This window comes from Equus caballus, chromosome 4 (assembly GCF_041296265.1).
Source record: "Equus caballus isolate H_3958 breed thoroughbred chromosome 4, TB-T2T, whole genome shotgun sequence".
Lineage (NCBI taxonomy): Eukaryota > Metazoa > Chordata > Mammalia > Perissodactyla > Equidae > Equus > Equus caballus.
This window is the reverse complement of record NC_091687.1, coordinates 86,418,829-86,439,638: the sequence shown is the minus strand read 5'-3', so window position 1 is coordinate 86,439,638 and position 20,810 is coordinate 86,418,829. Positions and strand designations below refer to the sequence as shown.

General features: G+C 39.3%; 1 protein-coding gene across 6 annotated transcripts in view; it reads left to right on the top strand.

Annotated features, from left to right (window-relative positions):
• The window catches only part of GRM8 (glutamate metabotropic receptor 8), a 710,606-nt gene that overhangs the window by 309,511 nt on the left and 380,285 nt on the right, over nt 1-20,810 (top strand). For all 6 annotated transcript variants that reach the window (XM_023639611.2, XM_023639609.2, XM_023639610.2 and 3 more), the window contains exons 4-6: nt 4,217-4,352; nt 4,821-4,975; nt 6,512-6,649. In XM_023639611.2, the coding sequence (XP_023495379.1) occupies nt 4,217-4,352; nt 4,821-4,975; nt 6,512-6,649 (429 nt within the window). The remainder of the gene's footprint in view (nt 1-4,216; nt 4,353-4,820; nt 4,976-6,511; nt 6,650-20,810) is intronic.

The following is a 20,810-nucleotide window of genomic DNA, read 5'->3' as shown; positions in this document are numbered from 1 at the left end:
TTCCTCCTACCTACCCCAGGAGTCTAAATCAAATCAGAGAGTCTCCTTAAAAATTAAAACAATAGATAACAAGTATTGTAGGAAAAAATATCTTTGATTAAGCCTGGATGTTTGACTAAATTTCACTGGTGTTTTAACCACTCTCTAAGAGTATATGATGACTTCTTCTTCTTATGAAGTCATAGGACTGTTTTGGGGGATGACGCCATTTATTACTGCATTTTGATACATCTTATGCTGTTATCTTTCAACCTTAGATAACTTTACATCCCTATCTGGTTTTTCTTGTGTGTACATCTTGTCATTCACTTATAAGACTGCTGAGAACAGGCAATCTTTGAATGTCTGTAGCTCCTGAAACATAGTAGACCTGAGTGCTTATGAATGGATTAACTGTCTGACTTTTTGACTGATGTGAAGAAAAGAAGTGTGAATGAGTTTCAGGGCTAAGAAAAGAATCCTAATCTTCTAAATCCAATCATTTGAGAAGTAATACAGTCCGTGAATGAATAAAATATCCATAAGGCATCAAACAGCAAAATGCCATGCAGAGCAGTTTCTCTGTGTGTTCAGCTGGAATAAATTAATTGTGCAGTCCCTCTTTCCAGGAAAATACAAATTGACCAGGCTGACAGATATAAGGTGAGGTAGAGGAATAAAAAAATATGAAATGGATTGAGGTTATGTAAAAGTCCAACCTAACTAACAGCTTTGTACAAACAAAATATTCAATAGATCCTTAGGGAATGAATAAATCAGTGAATTCAGACTAAACCATATGTCTGGATTGCCTGTTTGCCTCATCTGTAATGGTCCTAATAAAATTTTTCTAGCCTTCGTTTCTTCTGGCTATGGAGTCAGTAGTAATCCCAGAATGATCCTTAGGCTATGGCATGACTTTAATGGGATGCTTAGGTAATCATAGCAATTTAATTAAAAGGGCTGTCATATTTTGAAACAGCTATTGTTCCCTAGAGAGTGTTACGGTTTTCGTCTGACATTTCTACAGTTACCTAAAGCTTCCACTCACCATAGTTTTTTGTTTGTTTGTTTGATTTTTAAAGACATTATGCATAGTCTTCAACTCTCCTCTAGACTTTATCTCAAAAGTTTTCTCCTCAAAATAGGTGATCACTCCTTTCCAGTCTCATTCACTAGCCTCTTCTGCAAAGCTAGTGGTTTTTCAGAGCTCTATCATTCACCTTTTCCTATTCTTGATTTAAACACTCCCTCTGAGTGATTGCTTCACTCCCAACACTTCACCTACTTGTCACGTGTCAGCACCTGACAAAACTGATTACATTTCCCTTCCCTCTCCTTAGCTCCAGACCCACTTTTGCAGTTAGATGTTCCCTGGATACTTCAAACACAACCTGTCCTGAATCAGAACCATTCTTTTCTCCCCCACAAACCTGCTCACCCTCCTGCTTTTCCCACTTGTTAAATGGGGGCATTACATAAACTGATCACGAAGGCCAAAACCTTAGAGTCATGCTTAGTAGTTTCCCACTACCTCACTACTTAGAGCGAGTCAGTACAACCTAAATGTATACAATTTGTGCTTGCCAATCATATGTCAGTCAACTACGGAAAAAACAGTACAAAGCCCCATTGATTCTAACGCAGACCTTCTAACAGCTCCATCTGCTTCCCTCCGGATAGTAACATTGTCTTACTCATCACCTCCCATTGCCTGACCCAGTAACTGCCTAACTGGGCTCATTGCCTCCTGTTCTTTCCATTCCAGGTTGCCCTGTACCTCAGCGATCCTCATCCATTGTTTTCCATGAAATGCAACGTTCATAGACGAGACATACACCTCTGGGCTACCAAAAGATTGAAGAAAGGGAAATACTTAGTGAGGAGGCTAAGTTTAATTATTCATAATCTTTCACAGGCCCTGTACAGTCAGGCCTGACCTGGCCTCTGTCTACCTCTCATCTTTGTACACGCTTCTCTGCCCCTCATTTGTTAACTCTGCTGGCTCTTTCTTGCTTTCTCTTATACTATTATCTCCCTTTCTTCTTCTTTCTGACCTCAGCTAAGTGACACCATTTTACTGAGGTTTTTCCTGAACACACCTCAATCTAAATTAAATACCCATGCTCTTCCTCTTAGGACTTGTCATAATTTATAATTGCATGGTTATCATTTTATTTTGTTTTGCATTAAGCCTGTTTCACCTACAATGTTCCTGAACTCTGTGAAGGCAGAGATCATGTCTATTTTATTCACCATTGCATTCACAGCCCCCACACAGAGTCTGGAAGACAGTGGACACTCAATATATATTTACTGAAAGAATGAATCGATCAATGGCACATCAGTAGGGCAGCTAACTACAGGCTCAGGCTGTGGATTATGGGCAATTCCCACTCCTGAAGAGCGTATGGTAAGGTTAGTAAGAGTGTTGTTATTTCAGGGATAACTTTGACAGTACTCTAAGTTAAATGAAAATTAAGCCTTCAATACTCTATCTAGCACTTGTTAGTCATACATTATTGCTACACATATTAAGTCTGTTAACAACACACTGGATACCCATTGTATGGCTACTAGATGTTTCTTCTTTTTTTGTCTACTTGAGGTTTCTTCCTAAAGTATAAAGCTCATCACGTAATTCTCCTGCTTATGAATTTTCAATGAGTTCCCATTGTTTAAAGATCAAGTCCATATTATCTGGCATGTCTAACAAAGTCCTCCTCAAGCTGAGCCTTGCTGTTCTTTCTAACCTTAACCCCAGCTGGTCCTTACCATGGGCCATGATCAAGCAACCTTCTTTCATACCTTGTCCTCTACCAGAAATGTCCCACTTTTGTCCCTATATGGATGTATATTTGCCCTTTCAAATTTAGCTTTCTCAATCACTTTAGTTCCTTCTTCTGTGCTGCCATTACATGGTATACCCTCTTAATTCGAAAATTTATTACATGTTCTATGATAGTTTATTGGAATGCCTATCTCCCAGACTAGACGGTAACTTCTGGATTAGACTGTGCATTCCCAGTGTCCAGCCCAATGTGTAGCGTATAATGGCACCCAGAAACATTTGGGTGACTGAATGCATTGCCAATTGTTTGGAAGTAAAAATGCCTTTGCCTACTGAAGCAAAGCTATAAATGGTGATTTAATTCTCAACTGACTCAAAAAAGCCTGTTTAAATCAGAATGGTACTGAAACATATTGCTAATATTGCTTTTTCTTCCAGTATTAGAATATGTTATCTCTCTCCTCCACTGCAAGTGAGGAAACCTCTTGCTTCTCTTTCTGTCCCAGCCAAATGGCAAAGATCTTTTATAAACTTTTCTTATTGATCTCTCATTGCTTTAGAAGAAGCCAAAAGAAGAGTTCTTTCTTTCTTTACTGTGATAGTGGGATGGGATTTCGACCATTTTGATTTTCATATGTCGACTCAGGGTTGCATCTTTGGGACTTGCCTGTGTCTCAAAGAGTCTTGAAGACCACTTGTCTCATAACATATTATGCTGATACATAAGAATCTTGCTGCAATACTATGAGCTATAAAATGAAATTAATTTTAAAGGAGGTCTACTAATAAAAGTAGCTAAAGTACCTTCCTGTTTAATAGGTAGTCTCACCTACATGAGATATTCATCATTTTTTTTAATCCAGGCACTTGTCCTTTGACTTATGTTAAATGAATCAAAACAGCCCTTTTTTTTTTTTTAAAGATTATTTCTTTTCCTTTTTCTCCCCAAAGTCCCCCGGTACCTAGTTGTATATTCTTTGTTGTGGGTCCTTCTAGTTGTGGCATGTCAGCGTGGTTTGATGAGCAGTGCCATGTCTGTGCCCAGGATTTGAACTGACGAAGCACTGGGCCGCCTGCAGCGGAGTGCGCGAACTTAACTACTCGGCCACGGGGCCAGCTCCAAAAACAGCCCTTTTTCCTACCCCTTGACTCTCATCACACAGTTTGCACTCTTTAGTTTTCTTATAGACATCCACAAAAATAACGTTTAAACTTGGAGAGAAAAACCAATCCTGATGTATGATTAAGTAATTGATGTAATTTATTTGATATATATATTATAATGCAAATAAACATGGTTGCTTTAGGTGAGAATGACAGATGTTTTGAGGAACAATATCCTGTCCTGAATCATGTGTTTTTATACAGTAGCTAACTTAATTAAGTTGGTTAATTAAACAAATGCCCTTTCTGAATCCCTCTCTCTCTCTCTCTCTTTTTTAATAGGTGGTGTTTGCATTGCTCAATCACAGAAAATCCCACGTGAACCAAGACCTGGAGAATTTGAAAAGATCATCAAACGCCTGCTAGAAACACCTAATGCTCGGGCAGTGATTATGTTTGCTAATGAAGATGACATCAGGTTCTGATTACTTTTCTTCCTTATGTGGGATCAGATTTGCAGCCCACATCCTTTTTCTAGCATATTTCATGTTCAATGTAAAATCTTGTGAGATTTCACAGGAATTGCAATATTCTTATGCAATTATAGCCTACCTTCTGCTGCACGAGGCACAACAGCCTTCTCGTTTCTCAGTCTGAAATGCCTACATGGGAAAACCTAGGGACTGAAAGAAATGAGACAAATAAGGATGATAGACAGAATGACGTGAATGAGGTGAAGGATGAGGCTAATTAACAGGTGCTGGAGTTAAAGTCTCCAATACGTTTCCTTAGGAGATGATAAGACTCGGGCGATTAGAATGACTGACTAATTGCTTAACAGTGACCTACTGAGTGTAAATAACTTGATATCGCCAGTCTTGTAAGATTAATAAGTGTAGTGTTTCTTGATAAATGTAGTATGTTTTATTTCTTTTTATTCCTATAGGAGGATATTGGAAGCAGCGAAAAAATTAAACCAAAGTGGGCATTTTCTCTGGATTGGCTCAGATAGTTGGGGATCTAAAATAGCACCCGTTTATCAACAGGAGGAGATTGCAGAAGGGGCTGTGACGATTTTGCCCAAAAGAACATCAATTGATGGTAAGGATGCACCATAGGGAATTTGTTTCATTCCAGCTGAATCAAAACTCAAAGGCAAAACCAGAGTAGCAGCGTATGATGAAATGCACCTATTATTGTTGACTCTGGATAGAATTTTTAGCTCTGATGGCAGAATTGCCAAAACAGTAACTATTTAACCCAACATATTTTTTTTTATTAAGAAAGAGTATCTATTAGTTTTTTTTTAAGAAAGGGAATTATAGTTGGCCTTAAATATTTCTATGATGTTGCCCTCTAAGTTTGCATATTTCCATGGGCATATATGATGATTACAGCATTGTTGGAGGGAGAGGGTTTGCTTTATAGAAAATGAAGACATGATGCTAGGCTGACCCTATGGATAAATAAATACAACAGCAAAAATGTGGAGCATCTCTGAAAGGCAATCTGTCTCCCAAATATCTTTTCCAATGGTCTTGACAGTAACTGAAATTCCTACCTTTCCTATTATCCTTTGGAGTAAGGCATTATTTCTAGGTGGTCTCTGTTCAATGAGGTGGTTACCTGAGCAGGCTGACACTTTAGCTCATTGTCCATGACTTCATAAGGTTAAATTAGTACTGATTAGTTTATTGAATTAGCTGAAAATGGAACATACAGAACGGATAAATTTTGAGGCAGGTAGAAGCATAGAAACCAGGAATATGGACCTCTACTAGGAGAAAAAGAGAAGAATAAGAAAAGTCTGAACTGGGGGCTGGCCCCATGGTGCAGCGGTTAAGTTTGCACATTCTGCTTCGGTGGCCTGGGGTTCGCTGGTTCGGATCCTGGGTGTGGACATGACACTGCATGGCAAGCCATGCTAAGACGGTGTCCCACATATAAAGTAGAGGAAGATGGGCATGGATGTTAGCTCAGGACCAGTCTTCCTCAGCAAAAAGAGGAGGATTGGCAGCAGATGTTACCTCAGGGCTAATCTTCCTCAAAAAAAAGAAAAAAGAAAAGTCTGAGCTGGCTCTGAATATTCAACATGAGGTCACTGGTCACTGCTGCCAAAAGATGAAGAGGAGAGGGAGAGGTTGTGAGGACAACACTAATGACAGGCTTTCCAGTGATGCTCATCCCCAGACCCAGGTGCCTGAATGGTGAATGGTGGGGTGGAGATATTGTCCACTGATTGTCCTTGGCTTTTGTGATAAGAGAAGCCTTATTTCTGGGCTATTGGCTCTCCCTCATTTGTTAATATGGTTTGGGTTTTTTTTTTCTGCTTTATCTCCCCAAACCACCCCATACATAGTTGTATATCTTAGTTGTGGGTCCTTCTAGTTGTGGCATGTAGGATGCCGCCTCAATGTGACCTGACGAGCAGTGCCACGTCCGCGCCTAGGATCCGAACCCTGGGCTGCTGCAGCAGAGCGCGCCAACTTAACCACTTGGCCACGGGGCCAGCCCCTGGTTTGGGTTTTTTTTCATGCAATGATCACAACATAGCATAACATCCATTCAAAAGCTCTGACAGTATTTGGTTTTGATTTTGAACGAATATTAAAATCATACCATTCTTCTTTAAAATAGGGTTTGATCGATACTTCAGAAGCCGAACTCTTGCCAATAATCGAAGAAATGTGTGGTTTGCAGAATTTTGGGAGGAGAATTTTGGATGCAAGTTAGGATCACATGGAAAAAGGAACAGTCATATAAAGAAATGCACAGGTAGCCACTTAAATGTTTCCTTGGTGCATTTATTTTATTACCACCTGAGAAATGAAGTTTTTCTATGCGGATAATGATGAGAGTATCTCTATTTCCTTCTGTCTCTTGTTATAGTTTCTCAGCAGAGCTGAGAGTACACTGGTCATTCAGCAAACTTAGGTGTACTTATTGGTTCTTACAGTCAACCAACAAGTATTTATTTAACACATGCCATGTGTCCACCACTGGGATATTTCAATTCTATTTTAAAAACATTTATTGAATTTCTACTTTGGGCAAGGCACTTTATTAGGTTTGGTGGGATATAGACAAACAAGCAAGACATGATATTGCTCTGCAGAAGCTCAAAATGTAGTGAGGGTGATGGATCATGATAAATTGTTCTAAGACAGTGCTGTGTTCCCTATTTCAACCCATGTCCCCTGTAAAACTCTTGTCCCCTATATCCTGGGTAACTCTAGCACCTATGACTTTTTTGATGCTTTACTTTATATATCTTGTGTTTACAAATAATAGTGATATTGTGCATTTTTTTAATGTAAGAATGAAACTTTTTTATTTCCAGATAACATGATTGTGTACATAGAAACGCTAATGGATTTTAAAAATTGCTTAAAACCAAGTGGTAAATTTAGCAAGGCCACAGATACAAGGTCAATATAAATATTCATTTTTTAATCCATTTTTAAATATATATGTATTATATAACATATATTACTAACTAACACATGGAAAGTGAAATTTAAAGAATACTCTTTATAGCATGAACAAAAAGCCATAAAACTTAGAGATAATTTTAAGGTGCATAAATCTTCTACTCAGAATACTATAAAACTTGAGTGAGAATTTTATAATCATATGCTTTATCCCCTCACCTGCATATTTTGTTGTCCTCCTTTCCTTCTACTCACTTCCTTTGGACATAGATGTTCAAATAAAAGATGTAATATGACAAATGTTGGAGCAGATATATAAACAGAGTGAGGATGGGGATGTGAAAATAGGTGCTAGCTGTGGATGGATCTAACTCCAGGCTTCCTGCGTGCCAGGTATTGTTCCAGGAGCTGGGGTGAGTGAAAGGGGACAAGGTCTGTGCTTGTGGAAGCTTACATTCCTGTGTGAGGAGACAGACACTAAATAAGTAAACACATTAATGAACAGAGACTTCCAGATGCTGAAACATACTTATGGGAAATACAACAGAGTAAATGTGACAGGGTGACCAGGTGGTATTGGCAGGAAGAGCAGCAATTAGATTGTGCAGTCAGAGGATGCTTCGCCAAAGAGGTGACATTTGAGATGAGACCTCAACAGCAAGAAGTTGTTGCCATGTGAAGATATGATGGCAGCCCATTCTAGAATTTAGGGCAAACCTCCTTTGTTCAACATAGAGAAAAAAAAAAATTTCAGGGAGGCTAGAGTGAGTGAGAGTGAGGATAGTGAGTAAGAGGGAGAGTGATGGCAGATGAGGCTAAAGCGATGATCTGGCGCCAGTCATGCAAGGTCTTGAAGTTCTTTCTAGAAGTTCCAGAGCTGAGGAGTTTGGGCTTTATCCTACTGTAGGGTAGAATTACTTGAGGCTTTTCATCTAGGGCATTGCTCAGATACCTGTTTCAAGAAGATTCCTCTCGTAGAAGTGTAAGGATTGGAGATTAGGGGAGAGAAAGGAGAAAGGTCAGTCAGGACCCATCCAGTACAGACAGGCAATGACAGCCTAAACAAGGAGGTGAAAGTTAGGGCACAATCCAGAGGATAGGAGTCCTAGTAGGTAGTATTTATAGTACAGGGTGAGTGATTAATGCTGGAGGTGGTGCTAAGTGATGGAAGTTCTGAATGTTAAATCTCTACCAGCTAGGTCTAGGAAAATGGTGATGTAATTAGTTAACAGAGAAGACAGAATGAATTGTAGATTTACAGGGACTAATTTGAATTTGGTTCTGAGATAGCCCCATGGAACTGCCCAGCAGGTGGCAGCATAAGGTCTGGGACCCCACAGAGAGTTCAGCACTGAAAATACAGAGAGAACAGGAGATGAAGACCTGGAAGTTAAAGATAAGAGCAGAGAAGCAATTGCCATAGGAGATTGAGCAGAGATGAGAGATGACAACTGAAGACTCTAGGGGAGGAGCCAGGAAGGGAAACTGAATGTCGCAGGTTTGGGGAAGGAGATGAACTGAGAGTCAAAGCTGCTTCAGTCTCCAGGAGAGAAGATGGGGTGCACGCAGCTTCAGTGCTGCAGAAAGGTGTGGCTGAGGGATAAGAAATGGGATAGAGACTCAGATTGGGAGAGTTTGAGGCAGACCCAGAATAGAGGAAGTAGAGGAAAGAATGCTTTTCCAAGAAGTTTGGTAGAGGAAGAAAGTAGATATGGTGGGAGAACTTGAGAAAGAAGCAAGTTTGCCGAAATTTCTTTAGGATGGGGCACATTTAAGAGTGTTTCCAGAAATATATAATATTCACAAGGAACAACTAGAGAAAAAGAAATTAAATGTGGAGCGGGGTCTTGAGAAAAACTTTAGGGAGAGGCATTAAGAGGAAGGTGTCATCTTTAAATAATGTAATTTAGTTGGGGAAAAATACACTTACATAGCAGAGGGAAACAATCCCATAATTAAAGGCTAAATTTGGACGTAGATATTAAGGAAGTTCAGAACGTGTATGACTATAAGTTCAAGTTGTAAAATTCATCCAAGATGAGGGAAAAGGTGGGTTGGCAGGGCAAAAGCGTCGAGTATGATATGGCACGGAGATGAGTGAAGGACATTTGGGAGGTCCAGCTTATTGGAGAGGAGGGAGCATGTTAAGGAATAATGGGCTTGAAAGGAGGGTTTACTTATAAATACCTTCTGTGCTTTTCATTCCCATATATTTTACACTGTGCTTAATTCTGAATTCCATTGTTATTTGATCATCTTCACATTCATAGCCTATTGTTGTTTAGACCATATTAATGAAAATCTACCAGTTAATGAAAGGGGTGAACTCAGTTCTTTTTAATATGTATAATAAAATTGGTATGAAATTAGTTATTAACTAATCACACAACTTTTTAACAGACTGTTTTCAGAATAACCAGTTTCTCTAAACTCATATTTTCCAAAAACGTTGGTATATGTAGATGTCCTTTTAGCATCTGTAGATGGTATATACTGGATACTTCTTTCAGGCATAAATACTGCACTGGATTGTGGTAGAACCCAGATTTGGTGGCATGTCTGCTTCAGATTCCTTTGATTTATTTGGGTGTTGCTAAAATTGTGACAATCTGTCCAATTAGAACTATTTCTAGTGCAATGAAAATGATGTTTACTCCAAGTGCTAGGGCAAGGGTACCCTTAGGGAACAGGGTCAGTAAACAGATTTTCATGCAAATTCCATTGTGGGTGATACTGAAATAACTTGTCTCTGGGTAGAAAATAAATAATGCAATGTTCTAATTTAATTTTTTTTAAAAAAACAGTAACACATGAATGTTTCCAGATGGTGAGAAAAGATATTTGTGCCTCAAATTACTGTCAACACTCAGTTTTCATCTCTGGTTTTGGGGAGGAAAGAAGATGATTTAGCATGTTAGTGGTCAAATGTACTTAAGAGGAAAAAAACTACAGGATAATCATGAGTAGAGGTGTCCAGGGCTTGAAATATTGTTTATATTTCCATATTGTCCAACTCCATCTAATTCATAAGTGAATGTATACAGATGTGATGTTTCAAAATTTGGCCTTATGAGGTTCACATTTTAATCATCCACAATGAGTCAAAAAGTTGGGGAACTCTGTGGAAGTGGGATATCTACAGGGCCCTTTTTGCTGCATTAAAACATCAGTTGTGGGTTATGTTTTGAGTAAAATTTTATATTAGGTGATAGTACTCTGTGAATGTAATTATTTGCTTCCATTGGGGACGATACTGGCGATGTATTTACATGGATAAGAGAGTGCTTCCCAGCAGGATGGGGCTTCTGTCTTACAATTTTCAGGAGATGGAATGTCTTCAAGCAGTGAGGAGCATTCTCTTCCTAAGATTAACTCGGTGCAGTTTTCTGAGATGAGTTTTCCCCCTGAAATCTCAGGAAAGCTTTCAAAAAGATGCGATGTTACTGTTAACTTTGATATGCTGGCCAAATTCCAAAGTGAAGTAATTCCTACCATCCACTTAGCTATTTATGTAGTTATTATTGCTTCTGAGAGCTGCTGAGTTCTGAAAGCTACTACTACTTAATCCTACTTAAAATTCCCTTTGTCTTTCTCAAGAAGGAAAAAGGATTCTTTTATACTTGTTATCAGTGGTGATGGGTGTTATTTTATAGACGTTTATCTGACCTCTCCCTCTCTCCCTCCCTCCCTTGATCTCCTCTCAGCCTTAATGCCTTTCCAGTCCTCACAACCCAGACACCCACAGCCTCCCTTGAAAATAGTGGGTCTTCCTCGCATCTCGCTGTTTTGGCACATTTTTCACACACCTATTTCCCCCCTCAGGCTTCTGGCTGAACTCCTGTTCCACTCTTCCTCACCACCTCATTTTTTCCCTATCTTTTCTTTATCATTCCCTTCCTGACGTTGTTTTGTTCAGCAAGACTCTTACTGGCAGTGGAGAATTTTTTCTTTTGAGGTCTTGCCTGATTTTCTTAACGCTGTCATTCTGATTTCTTGTCTTCCATAGGAGGTCTGATGGTGAATATTGTGGGGACCTGGCTCTGTGCTGTTGAGCTACTCACCAAAGGCAGGCTCCCTCTCAACTCGCACTATGTCTTGGCCTTCATTTCTCCCTCATGAATTGTAGATAACTGCCCTTATCAAAACAACATCCTCTGACCCAGCCAAGAAATCCAGCTGGTTCCATATATCATCTTAAAACCTTCTTTTGCCTCATTCCTCCGTCCATCCATTCAGTCATCCTTCGTTCACTGGTTTATTCATTTTGGATAGCCCAGCTTGTGCCAGACACTGTGCTACAGATACAGAGACAAGGAATGGACCACTCTTGCCCTCGAGTTGCTCACACAGACATATACACTGTCTTATTGAATCCGAAGTGCTTTCCTGTCTGTTGGGTTTTGCTCCTCAGCCTGGAGTTTGGGGCACTGCTGCTTAGTCTGCATACAGCTGACACTCAGATGCTAAATGGTGGTGAGCATATGCTACTTGAAATGGCCTATTGATTCTTATTTATGATGATAGAAATAGCGGTAGTGGAAAAAGCAATGCACAAATATTTTTCTTCCCACAAACAAGCAATTTCTGTCAGTGAACCAAAGAGCAGGCTCAATAATTAGCCCACTGAAAGACCTGTCAGTTTACTTTATACTGCCAGAGTAACTAGGTAACTTTTCAGGTGTAACTACCTCTCAACCATCCTCTGTTTGTTTTGGGAGGCTGTGAAAGGTGGAAACTCTCAACTGTGCACTCAGGACTCATGGAAACCATGAGCATTAATTGGGTAGTTAGCAAGGGGTATGGATTTACACAATTTGATTTGGTGATTCAGAATGAAAGGAAACCAAGATAACTTTTCCTGCATCAAAATGTGTTCTGTCATCCCCATTTCTGCCTTGCCTAGAGAAAAATTCTTTTGGGGACAATGTCTTTACATTAGCACCATGAGGTGGTCATTAGCCCATATGCTCCTGTTCTTAGTGAGTAAAATAGCAGACACCTCAGAATGACTTATTTATGCTACTTCTGAGATTCCATACTAAAGTTCAATAGATGCATCTGAGATGACAAAACAGGCATTGATTTCAGACATATTGGATTTAAGAATTTTAAAGCTGGGATGTAAAATCAAGATCATCCCCTCATTTTCTAGGTGAAGAAATTGGAACCCAGAGAAGTTAAGTGAACTGTTGAAAAATCACAGTTTTAGAGCTGCAACTAGAATCTGCGTCTGTTTTATTTGAATTTGTTTGAATTTTATATCCTCAGCTTATTTTATTATTTATTTATTTCAGAATTTTTACCACATAGTTGAAATGTATTTTTTCTCTTTATGATAATTTATGTATGACAGCAATGCTTTGTGGAATTTGAAAATCAGCAGCTATAAAGTGAAAGAAAAATAATATATTGGTTGGTACCTAATCCTATAAAAAACAGTAAAGATTTTAATATTCTTCACCTTGATTTTCAATGATATATGTAGTATTTGTGAGTGGGTCTTAGAATAAACCTTTTCATCCAGTTCCCTGGCCCCTTGCCGTTTATGCGAGCAGACCTAGGACTATATTTAAAAAGAAATTAGAGAAACTATCAACTGTAAGCTTCTATAACTCTAAGTTTGGTGGCACTGAATTATAGCAATTCACTTTGCTAAATGACAGTTAGTTTGCTCATTTAGTCATTCCGTTATAGAAAAAAAACCCCACCTATTTTAAAGCAGTGCAGGAAACACTATAATGTCTAATAGCACTTCTAGAACTTTAGTACGCAAACAAATCATCTGAGCACCTGGTTAAAATGCAGATTTTGATTTCATAGACCTGGGGTGAGGCATTTTGCATTTCTGACCAGTCCCAGGTGATGCGGATATCAATGGGCCCTGGGCCACACTTTGAGTAAGGTGGGGGGCGGGGGGGTCTTAGAGTTAGTTAATAGAGATAACAACAGCACCTGATGTTTAATTAGCAGAATAGATATTCAGCTGTGCTAAAGATCGCTGATAAACTCAAGATGTCCTACAGAAGATCATCTAAATAAGACTTAAAATTTTCGAATGCAAAAATTTGCAATCACTAGACTGTGTTAGATACACTCTCTGCAGTAAGTATTTAGATCAGTAAAGGATAAAGATACAGTAATGTGTGTATGTATTTGTCTCCTCATTAGGAAATTTTAAAGTGGGAAACTTAATTACTGAATTTAAAGAAATGTACACAGATACACCTGTATCTCCACAATCTGCAAAGTAGATTGCAAAGTTTGCCATGTCAGGATCCAAAAATATTCTAAAAATTTAAAAAACTGCACTGTCAGTCATAAAGACACGTAGAAGAATGGAGCTGGAAAGGTCCATAGAGATCATTTTGTAGAAAAGGAAATTGAGGCCCATCTGGCCTAAGTGAATTGTTTATAGCCCTGTAGCTACCTGAAGGTGGTGGTAGGACTGAACTCTGATTGGACGCTTGATCCTTTCCTCAATCCCTTCCTCAGCCCAGTGAGGGGCTGAGTTGCACTGACCCTTCCGTTGTTTTTTCCTGGTATAATGGCCTGAATGTTTTCCTAATGGCCATCTAAGTTTAAGTATTCCCTCTCTGTGAAGCTCCCTAACTACTAAAGGGGGTCAAATTGATGCTCTTGGTCTGAGAAACACTAATACTGCTGCAATTGTGGAAGCATAAGGAAGTACCCTCAGATTAGCGTGAACTTCAAGCGTTCATAAACTCTGACATTTCTCAGGCAATAACTTAAAACAGAGGAACACCCATTCTACAGAGCCAAATGAATTTAAGAGTCTAGGAATCTCTTTGGCAAAGAATATAATGGACTCAGCATGAGCTTGATTGATTAGGAGTCACACGTATCTGGATGAACATGTTCTCTGGAATATTACACTGAAGGATGCAGAAATGGAAAAGGGACTATAGACAATACAATTAAGCAGTTTTGAGAACCAATTATTTGAAAACTTATAGTAAAATGTGGGCCACTGAGAATGAGGGAGGGATTAGGAAAGTTCAGAAACATTCGAAGAAATTGTCTTTCTCTCAATGCTTATTAAACTTCAATTGGAACCAACTCATTAAAACAAAACAAAACAAAGAAAGAAAGAATATACAGATGTCTCAACACTAAGAAAATTTGATATCCCTCTGTCTAGATAGACACAGGGGGACTAATTATTTACATTACAAAAGGAATATTTATTTTCTAAGAAGTTTTACCTTGAGATTCCTTTAAATCTCTGTGGGATCTGAGGGAATCCCATGGCTATTATGACTTGATGAAATAAAAGAGATTTACCACAAACTCTTAGGAACACATCCAAACAAAAAGAACTATCTAGCTGAACAAAGAATTGGATACATTAGGGCAAAGGAGGCTTCAAATGAAGCGTCATCCAGAATTTACTAAGGCTAATTGAGAAAACCTCCTGGAGAGTCTTATGTTTTGGTTACTTGTGGCTTTTGTTAAAACTCTATAACATGATAAACTTCTTCAGTCCCTCTCCTCAAGGAGTTTGTATGTTATGATAAAGACAGTAATTAGAAAAATGAAGTGATTAATCTGTAAGTTTCTAGTAGGCAGGGCCTGTATCCTCAGGACTTAGCATGTGCTTAGCATTATGTTTGTTGAATTAGTTCATTGGTCAAAAATGATGGCCAAATTGTCCTTTTGCTTTCCATTCTGATCATGTAGATATGATGGGCGGGGCTTAGTTTGGCTTGCGTTTGACAAATATTTTAATTGTTGGAATGGTATTGTTAATGAGAGAAAAAGCTCAATACAAATGTCTATATTAAAAGGGCCTTTACTATAATTTAAGAATAAAATTAACTCTTCTGGTAGTTCATCTGTCCTTAAATTCCTGACTGCACTGCTGATATAGAGATGAGAATATGATTCTAGAATCACATATGGGCCTGTGTCCATCAGTCAAACTCTAACTGGAGTATTTGGCTTCCTGATTATAAATACCAGGACTCTGTAGTGTTGTATTTAAAAAATTACATTTATGCTATCTGGGAAGAAAGTACTGTATAGCCATACTACCTCTAATGAGGTAACGGAATGAGAAGAAGACAACTTGGAAAATATGATAGGAAATATCAGTTAAGAATGTGTTCATTCATTCAACTTAAGTGAGTTTATTTGTTTGTTAGTCTACTGTTGATTTCTTTTCCCCACAAGAACACACACTTCATGAGGGCATGGACTTTGTTTTGTTCTCTGCTGCATCCCAGTGCCTAGGATGGCATTTAGCACAAATAGGCTTCCTTAAAATACTTGTTGAATGAATGAATGAATCGAATGCAGCTTATTTATAATCTACTTCTTGTCAGGCACTATTAGATGTCAGGGGCATGTTGGTGAACAAAACAGAAATGGTACTTGCTCTTATGGGGCAAGTCCAAATGGGAAGATGAATAATTGAGTCATGTTCTTGCAATGAAATGTGTTATGGCTGGTGAATGGGAGCATATATCAGGGAAACCTAATGTAGCGCAGGGGAGAAGAGTGATGCCATTTGAGCTGAGACTAAAACATGAGCAGAACTTAGATAAGATGAAGAGGTGATCAGTAGGATTATTATTTCACACAGAGGGAAGCACAAAGGCCAGTAGACAAGAGAGAGGATAGCAGTTTGAGGAACCGAACAAGTTCACCATGGCTGTGGTAGGCAGTAGGGTAGGAGAATAGTAAGAAAGAAGGATGGAAACCTCGGAAAAGGACAGATCATGTAAGATAATTATATGCCTCCTGAGGGAGTTGAAATTTGTTTTGAAAGGCAATGAACAGGCACTAAAAGGTTTTAAGTAGATCAGTGACATAATTGGATTTCCATTTCAGAAAGACTCTTCTGGCTGTAGCATGACACTGACAAGGAATCACACTAGAAGAAGGAGACTAGTTAGGTATTACAGTCCTTCTTCCGGAGATGATAGTGGCCCGAGTTATGAGGATTCTACTGCACCTGGGGTGGAGAGAAGGATAGAAAAGATATTTTAAGAGATATATTTAGGACTTGGCAATTAATTATTTAAGGAGTGGACAAATCGTGGATGACACCTTGATTCTTAGATTGGGAAATTGGGTCATTGGTTGGGAGAGCATTCCTGACATATGTGTGATTGGGGAAAATGGGGGAGATGAATTCTGTTTGGGATATACTGAATTTAAAAAACTTATGAGATACTCAGCTGCAGATGTCTGGGAAGCAGTTAGTTCGTTATGTGAGTCTGAAGCTGAGAAAAGAGGTTTTGCCGTGAAGAGAGAGGTGTGAGTTAATAGGCTATAAGTGCATGAGATAGAACCAGAAAGTGTGTGGACTGTTAATTGCAGAGGGCCTGAGTCAGAGCTTGAGGGACTCAGCCTTTAGGAAATATGTTGAAGGAGAGGACCCTGGATTTCCATTTTCTCTAGGAATTGTTCTCAATATCCGTGGGTGGACCCCATAAGCTCATGTCTCTGATCTACAACCCTAATTCACTCCCTAATGTCTCTGCAGCTACAACTGACTAGTTTAAGGCTGGGTGCTTAATCCAAGCTGGACCATCAGAGTCCCTCCAAGGGATATTTAAAACTGGAACTAGGGGCTGGCCCCGTGGCTGAGTGGTTAAGTTCGCGCGCTCTGCTGCAGGTGGCCCAGTGTTTCGTTGGTTTGAATCCTGGGTGTGGACATGGCACTGCTCATCAAACCACACTGAGGCAGTGTCCCACATGCCACAACTAGAAGGACCCACAATGAAGAATATACAACTATGTACCCGGGGGCTTTGGGGAGAAAAAGGAAAAAAATAAAATCTTTAAAAAAAAAAAAACTGGAACTAAAGAAGGAAGCTCACTCCCCCTTGTTGGGGGTCGGGGGTGAGGCTGTGAGATTGTCAAGTTCCTCTCTGTCATGAAAAATTTGGCCTGAAAGAATGATATTGACCTGTGGACAGGAAAGAGACGACAAATAGAAAGAGTTCCCGCTGTGATCAAGACCTTAACCATGCCCTTCCTGGAGAGTTCAAAATCTTTCTAATTAAGTTTTCCCATCCTTATCTAGCACCCTAGTGTCCAGACTAACGTATGATGTTAATACTTAGGAAGATCTGAGGAGATAGGATGCCTGAAGTTTATTGTCTGCTACATGGGGCCTACATCCGGTACTGTTGCTTACCTATCCAACAGCAATTCCTTTTCTTCTAGGTCAGCACTGTCCAATAGAACTTTCTGTGATGAGGACAGTTTTCTATATCTGTGTTGTCCAATGGAGTAGCCATTAGCCACATGTGGCTTTTGGTCATTTGAAATGTAGCTAGTGCCACTGAGAAAATGAATTTTAAATTTTACTTAATTTTAATAGTTTACATTTAAATGCAAATAGCCACATGTGGCTAGTGGCTATCATATTAAACAGCAGAGGTCTAGGCTGACAGACAAACAAAACAGCGGTTTTGTTTTAGTGTACACCCCATGTAACCTAGTTAATTCTGATTGGTCTGGTCCACTTACGGTGGTCCTATCCTGCTTGCCAGTGTTTGGTTGAGAGGGTGACTTGTAACACAGTTCTGGTCAATGAGATAGATAGGAAAGTCTTCCAGGACCCTTCAGGGAGTGGGGGATGGGGAGTCTTTTTGTTCTTCTGGTTAGTATTATGTTTGCCATTGGTGGCTGGATCTGCAGCAGGGGAATCATGCTGGGGATAGCATAATGGAAAAGTAGAAGGAAACACGGTCACAGCTGACATCTTTGAACCTCTGAATTGACCAGCCCTGGAATGCCCTTCCATTCTGGTGATACGAGATAATAATAAATCCTGTCAATTTTAAAGCCATTTTGCATTGGATTTTCTGTTATTTGCAGCTGAAAGCATCCTAATACAATGTATTATCAATAAATGGAAATGATTTATTTAACATGACATGAACATGCCTCATTTTAAGAAGATATGAAAAAATTAAAATTCTAAAATAAATCAGGAGGTTAATATTTGCAATACAGACAAATTGTTTATATTAAGTGGATTCACTGTAGGTTTCTTAAATACTGACTTCCCAGTGAATATAAAATGTGATTTGATTTATTAAAATTAAAATGATACACAGCATTTCAACAGTATTTCACTGAGACATATTTCTATGTAAGTCACAGAATTATTAAACCCACGTATTAGAGAAGGCTCCTTAATTTATCAAAATAATTCACCTCTAGCTTCCTTTAAACAACATGCCCTGTAGTCTACAAAAATATTATTTTACAGATGGTGGTGGTGTGCTACTTACCACTCAGACAGACAGAAATGTAGCTAAGCATTTTTCTTTGCTGTGTAAGTGAAAACCTGTTCAAAGTGTTTGCGAGTTTATTAGCTAAATCATAAGACCTAAGAGGGACTAGATGTTTCTATTATATTTCCATGTCTCGTTGGTAGAGATTCAAATGCTACATGTTAGCTGTGTGATCTTCGGCAAGTAACTTAATCTCTAAAAATTCTTGCTGATTGTTAGTTTTTCCTGTCTCTAGATTTAGGTGAAGGCGGTGGTGGTGGTTATCTGTGGACCTATCTTTCACAAAGGCCAGTCAAATTGCTGTGGTTCTTCCTTATGTTACCAAAATGCTCCCTGGCTAAAACATTGAGCTTAAATGTAGAACTTGTATTATTTTTCAAAATGGTACTTATTTCTTTATGCACTTCTCCAGTATGTCCCACCAGTGGGCTGAATTGGGATGTGGCTATTTGCTGGGAAAGGAGTTAACGTTCTGACCAACAGATAATGTTGTTCCACCCCTGTATTACTTTCCATTAAACCATTGACCCATATAGAACCCTTTAGCTGCAGGTTTATTTGCTTACGTCACTGTGGTCAAATGGTTAGAATTATAGATTTTCATTTGGGAAAATGATTAACGTCTTTCATTAAAGACGTTAAAATGCTCGTTTGTTTTTCCCCTTTGTTGATGGTTCACGAAATACCAAAGCTTTCCCTGGCCTTGCTGTGGGAGGTGGGAATATGTTCTACATCTGTCTCCTACCTAGCTATCTTTCAGAAAGAATATAGGCAATGTTAGCTACGCTGTTAGATGGGAGCAATACTCAATTTTTTGCCAAGAGAGAGCCAAGATTCCAAATATGCCGATTCAGCAGAACGCAGTGAGATTATCTAAAACTGAAGAAGCGCTCAGGAATCCATCAGATTATGTGATAATTTAGATAAAATTCAACTCCCAGTAGCCAACAGAGAATCAGAGGACATCAGAGAAGGAAGGAAACTTAGAGGTCATCTCATTCAATGTTTTGCTGAGCTTCACCTCTCAGACTGATGTAAAATGAGGACAGGGAAAGCACAGAAATATTTCAGTTTTACTGATTTAGTAGAACTTGTGAAGGCTTTTACTGGTGTAAAATGAGGCTTTCTCATTGACTCTAAATAGGCTTATTTGTAGCACACAGAAGGGTTTCCACTGTGATCTTCTCTTTGTCCCTAGTCAGAGTGAAGGCGTAGGTCTGAAGTGAGCTGATAGCCGTGGAAGTGAAAAGTACCAGCCGACTGGAGTGCAAGGAAAGGGCTGGCTGCCAGCTTCGGGTTCAGCACCCTGAGGAGTGTCGTTTGTCTGAGCTACTTTTATGAAACAGGAGCCCTTTCCTGTATTTGTACCTGTGAAAGGGAGCAGTGGTGTAGCTGATCCAGAGCAGCCAAAACCAAATCATTCATATTGCTTTAGAATGCCCACCTACCCCACTTTTTCAGGAGGGTTAGTTTACATTTCAATACATGGCCAACATTCTGGGAATGCTGGCTTGATGCTTCCCAGAGAGGTCTCATTAATTGGTATGAGGGTTTAATTCAGTACAGTCCAGAAAACTGTTTAGCTTTTTCTCCCCTGAACAAGGATGGAAAATGTCCCTGTTACTGATATCTTTGTGGGATCAGTCTGCATCATCCCTGAGACCAACAACAAGCCCGGCTTCGGCGTGCTGTGCTGGCTGCATGACTCATATTCTTCCCCGGAGGGCCGCAGGTTTGATGAAATGTTTAAATGACCTTTTAGGACAGATGTATGAGGCTGGGCAAACAATTTGTTCTTCCAATTCTTAATAACTTTCATGTGTATTTGGGGTAAGTGTAGACACAGTTGGGAAGAGTGTGGCAAGAGTCTTGGGTAATCATTGGAGATGAGGGTGATGATGTTGATGATGATAATGATGAGAATTTTGATATAAATAAGCAGAGAGTAAGATTTGCCAAAAGAGGATCAAACTTAACACAGGTGCTCATCAGCAACTCCCTCCTCTCTCTCTCAAAGACAGACACACAGAGTGTGTTCTGTCACTGGTGACTTTCTAACCCTCCAGTGCTCCTCAGGGACCACAACCCTGTGACCAGGGAACTTTTCCCCTTGACTGCTCTCTGGGAAGCTCAGTACTATCTTTAACATGGCAAGAATAATTCAAGATTAGATTTACTTCAACAGAATCTCCAGGAAAAAACTGTATGCCTTTGTAAACTACAGACAACCTC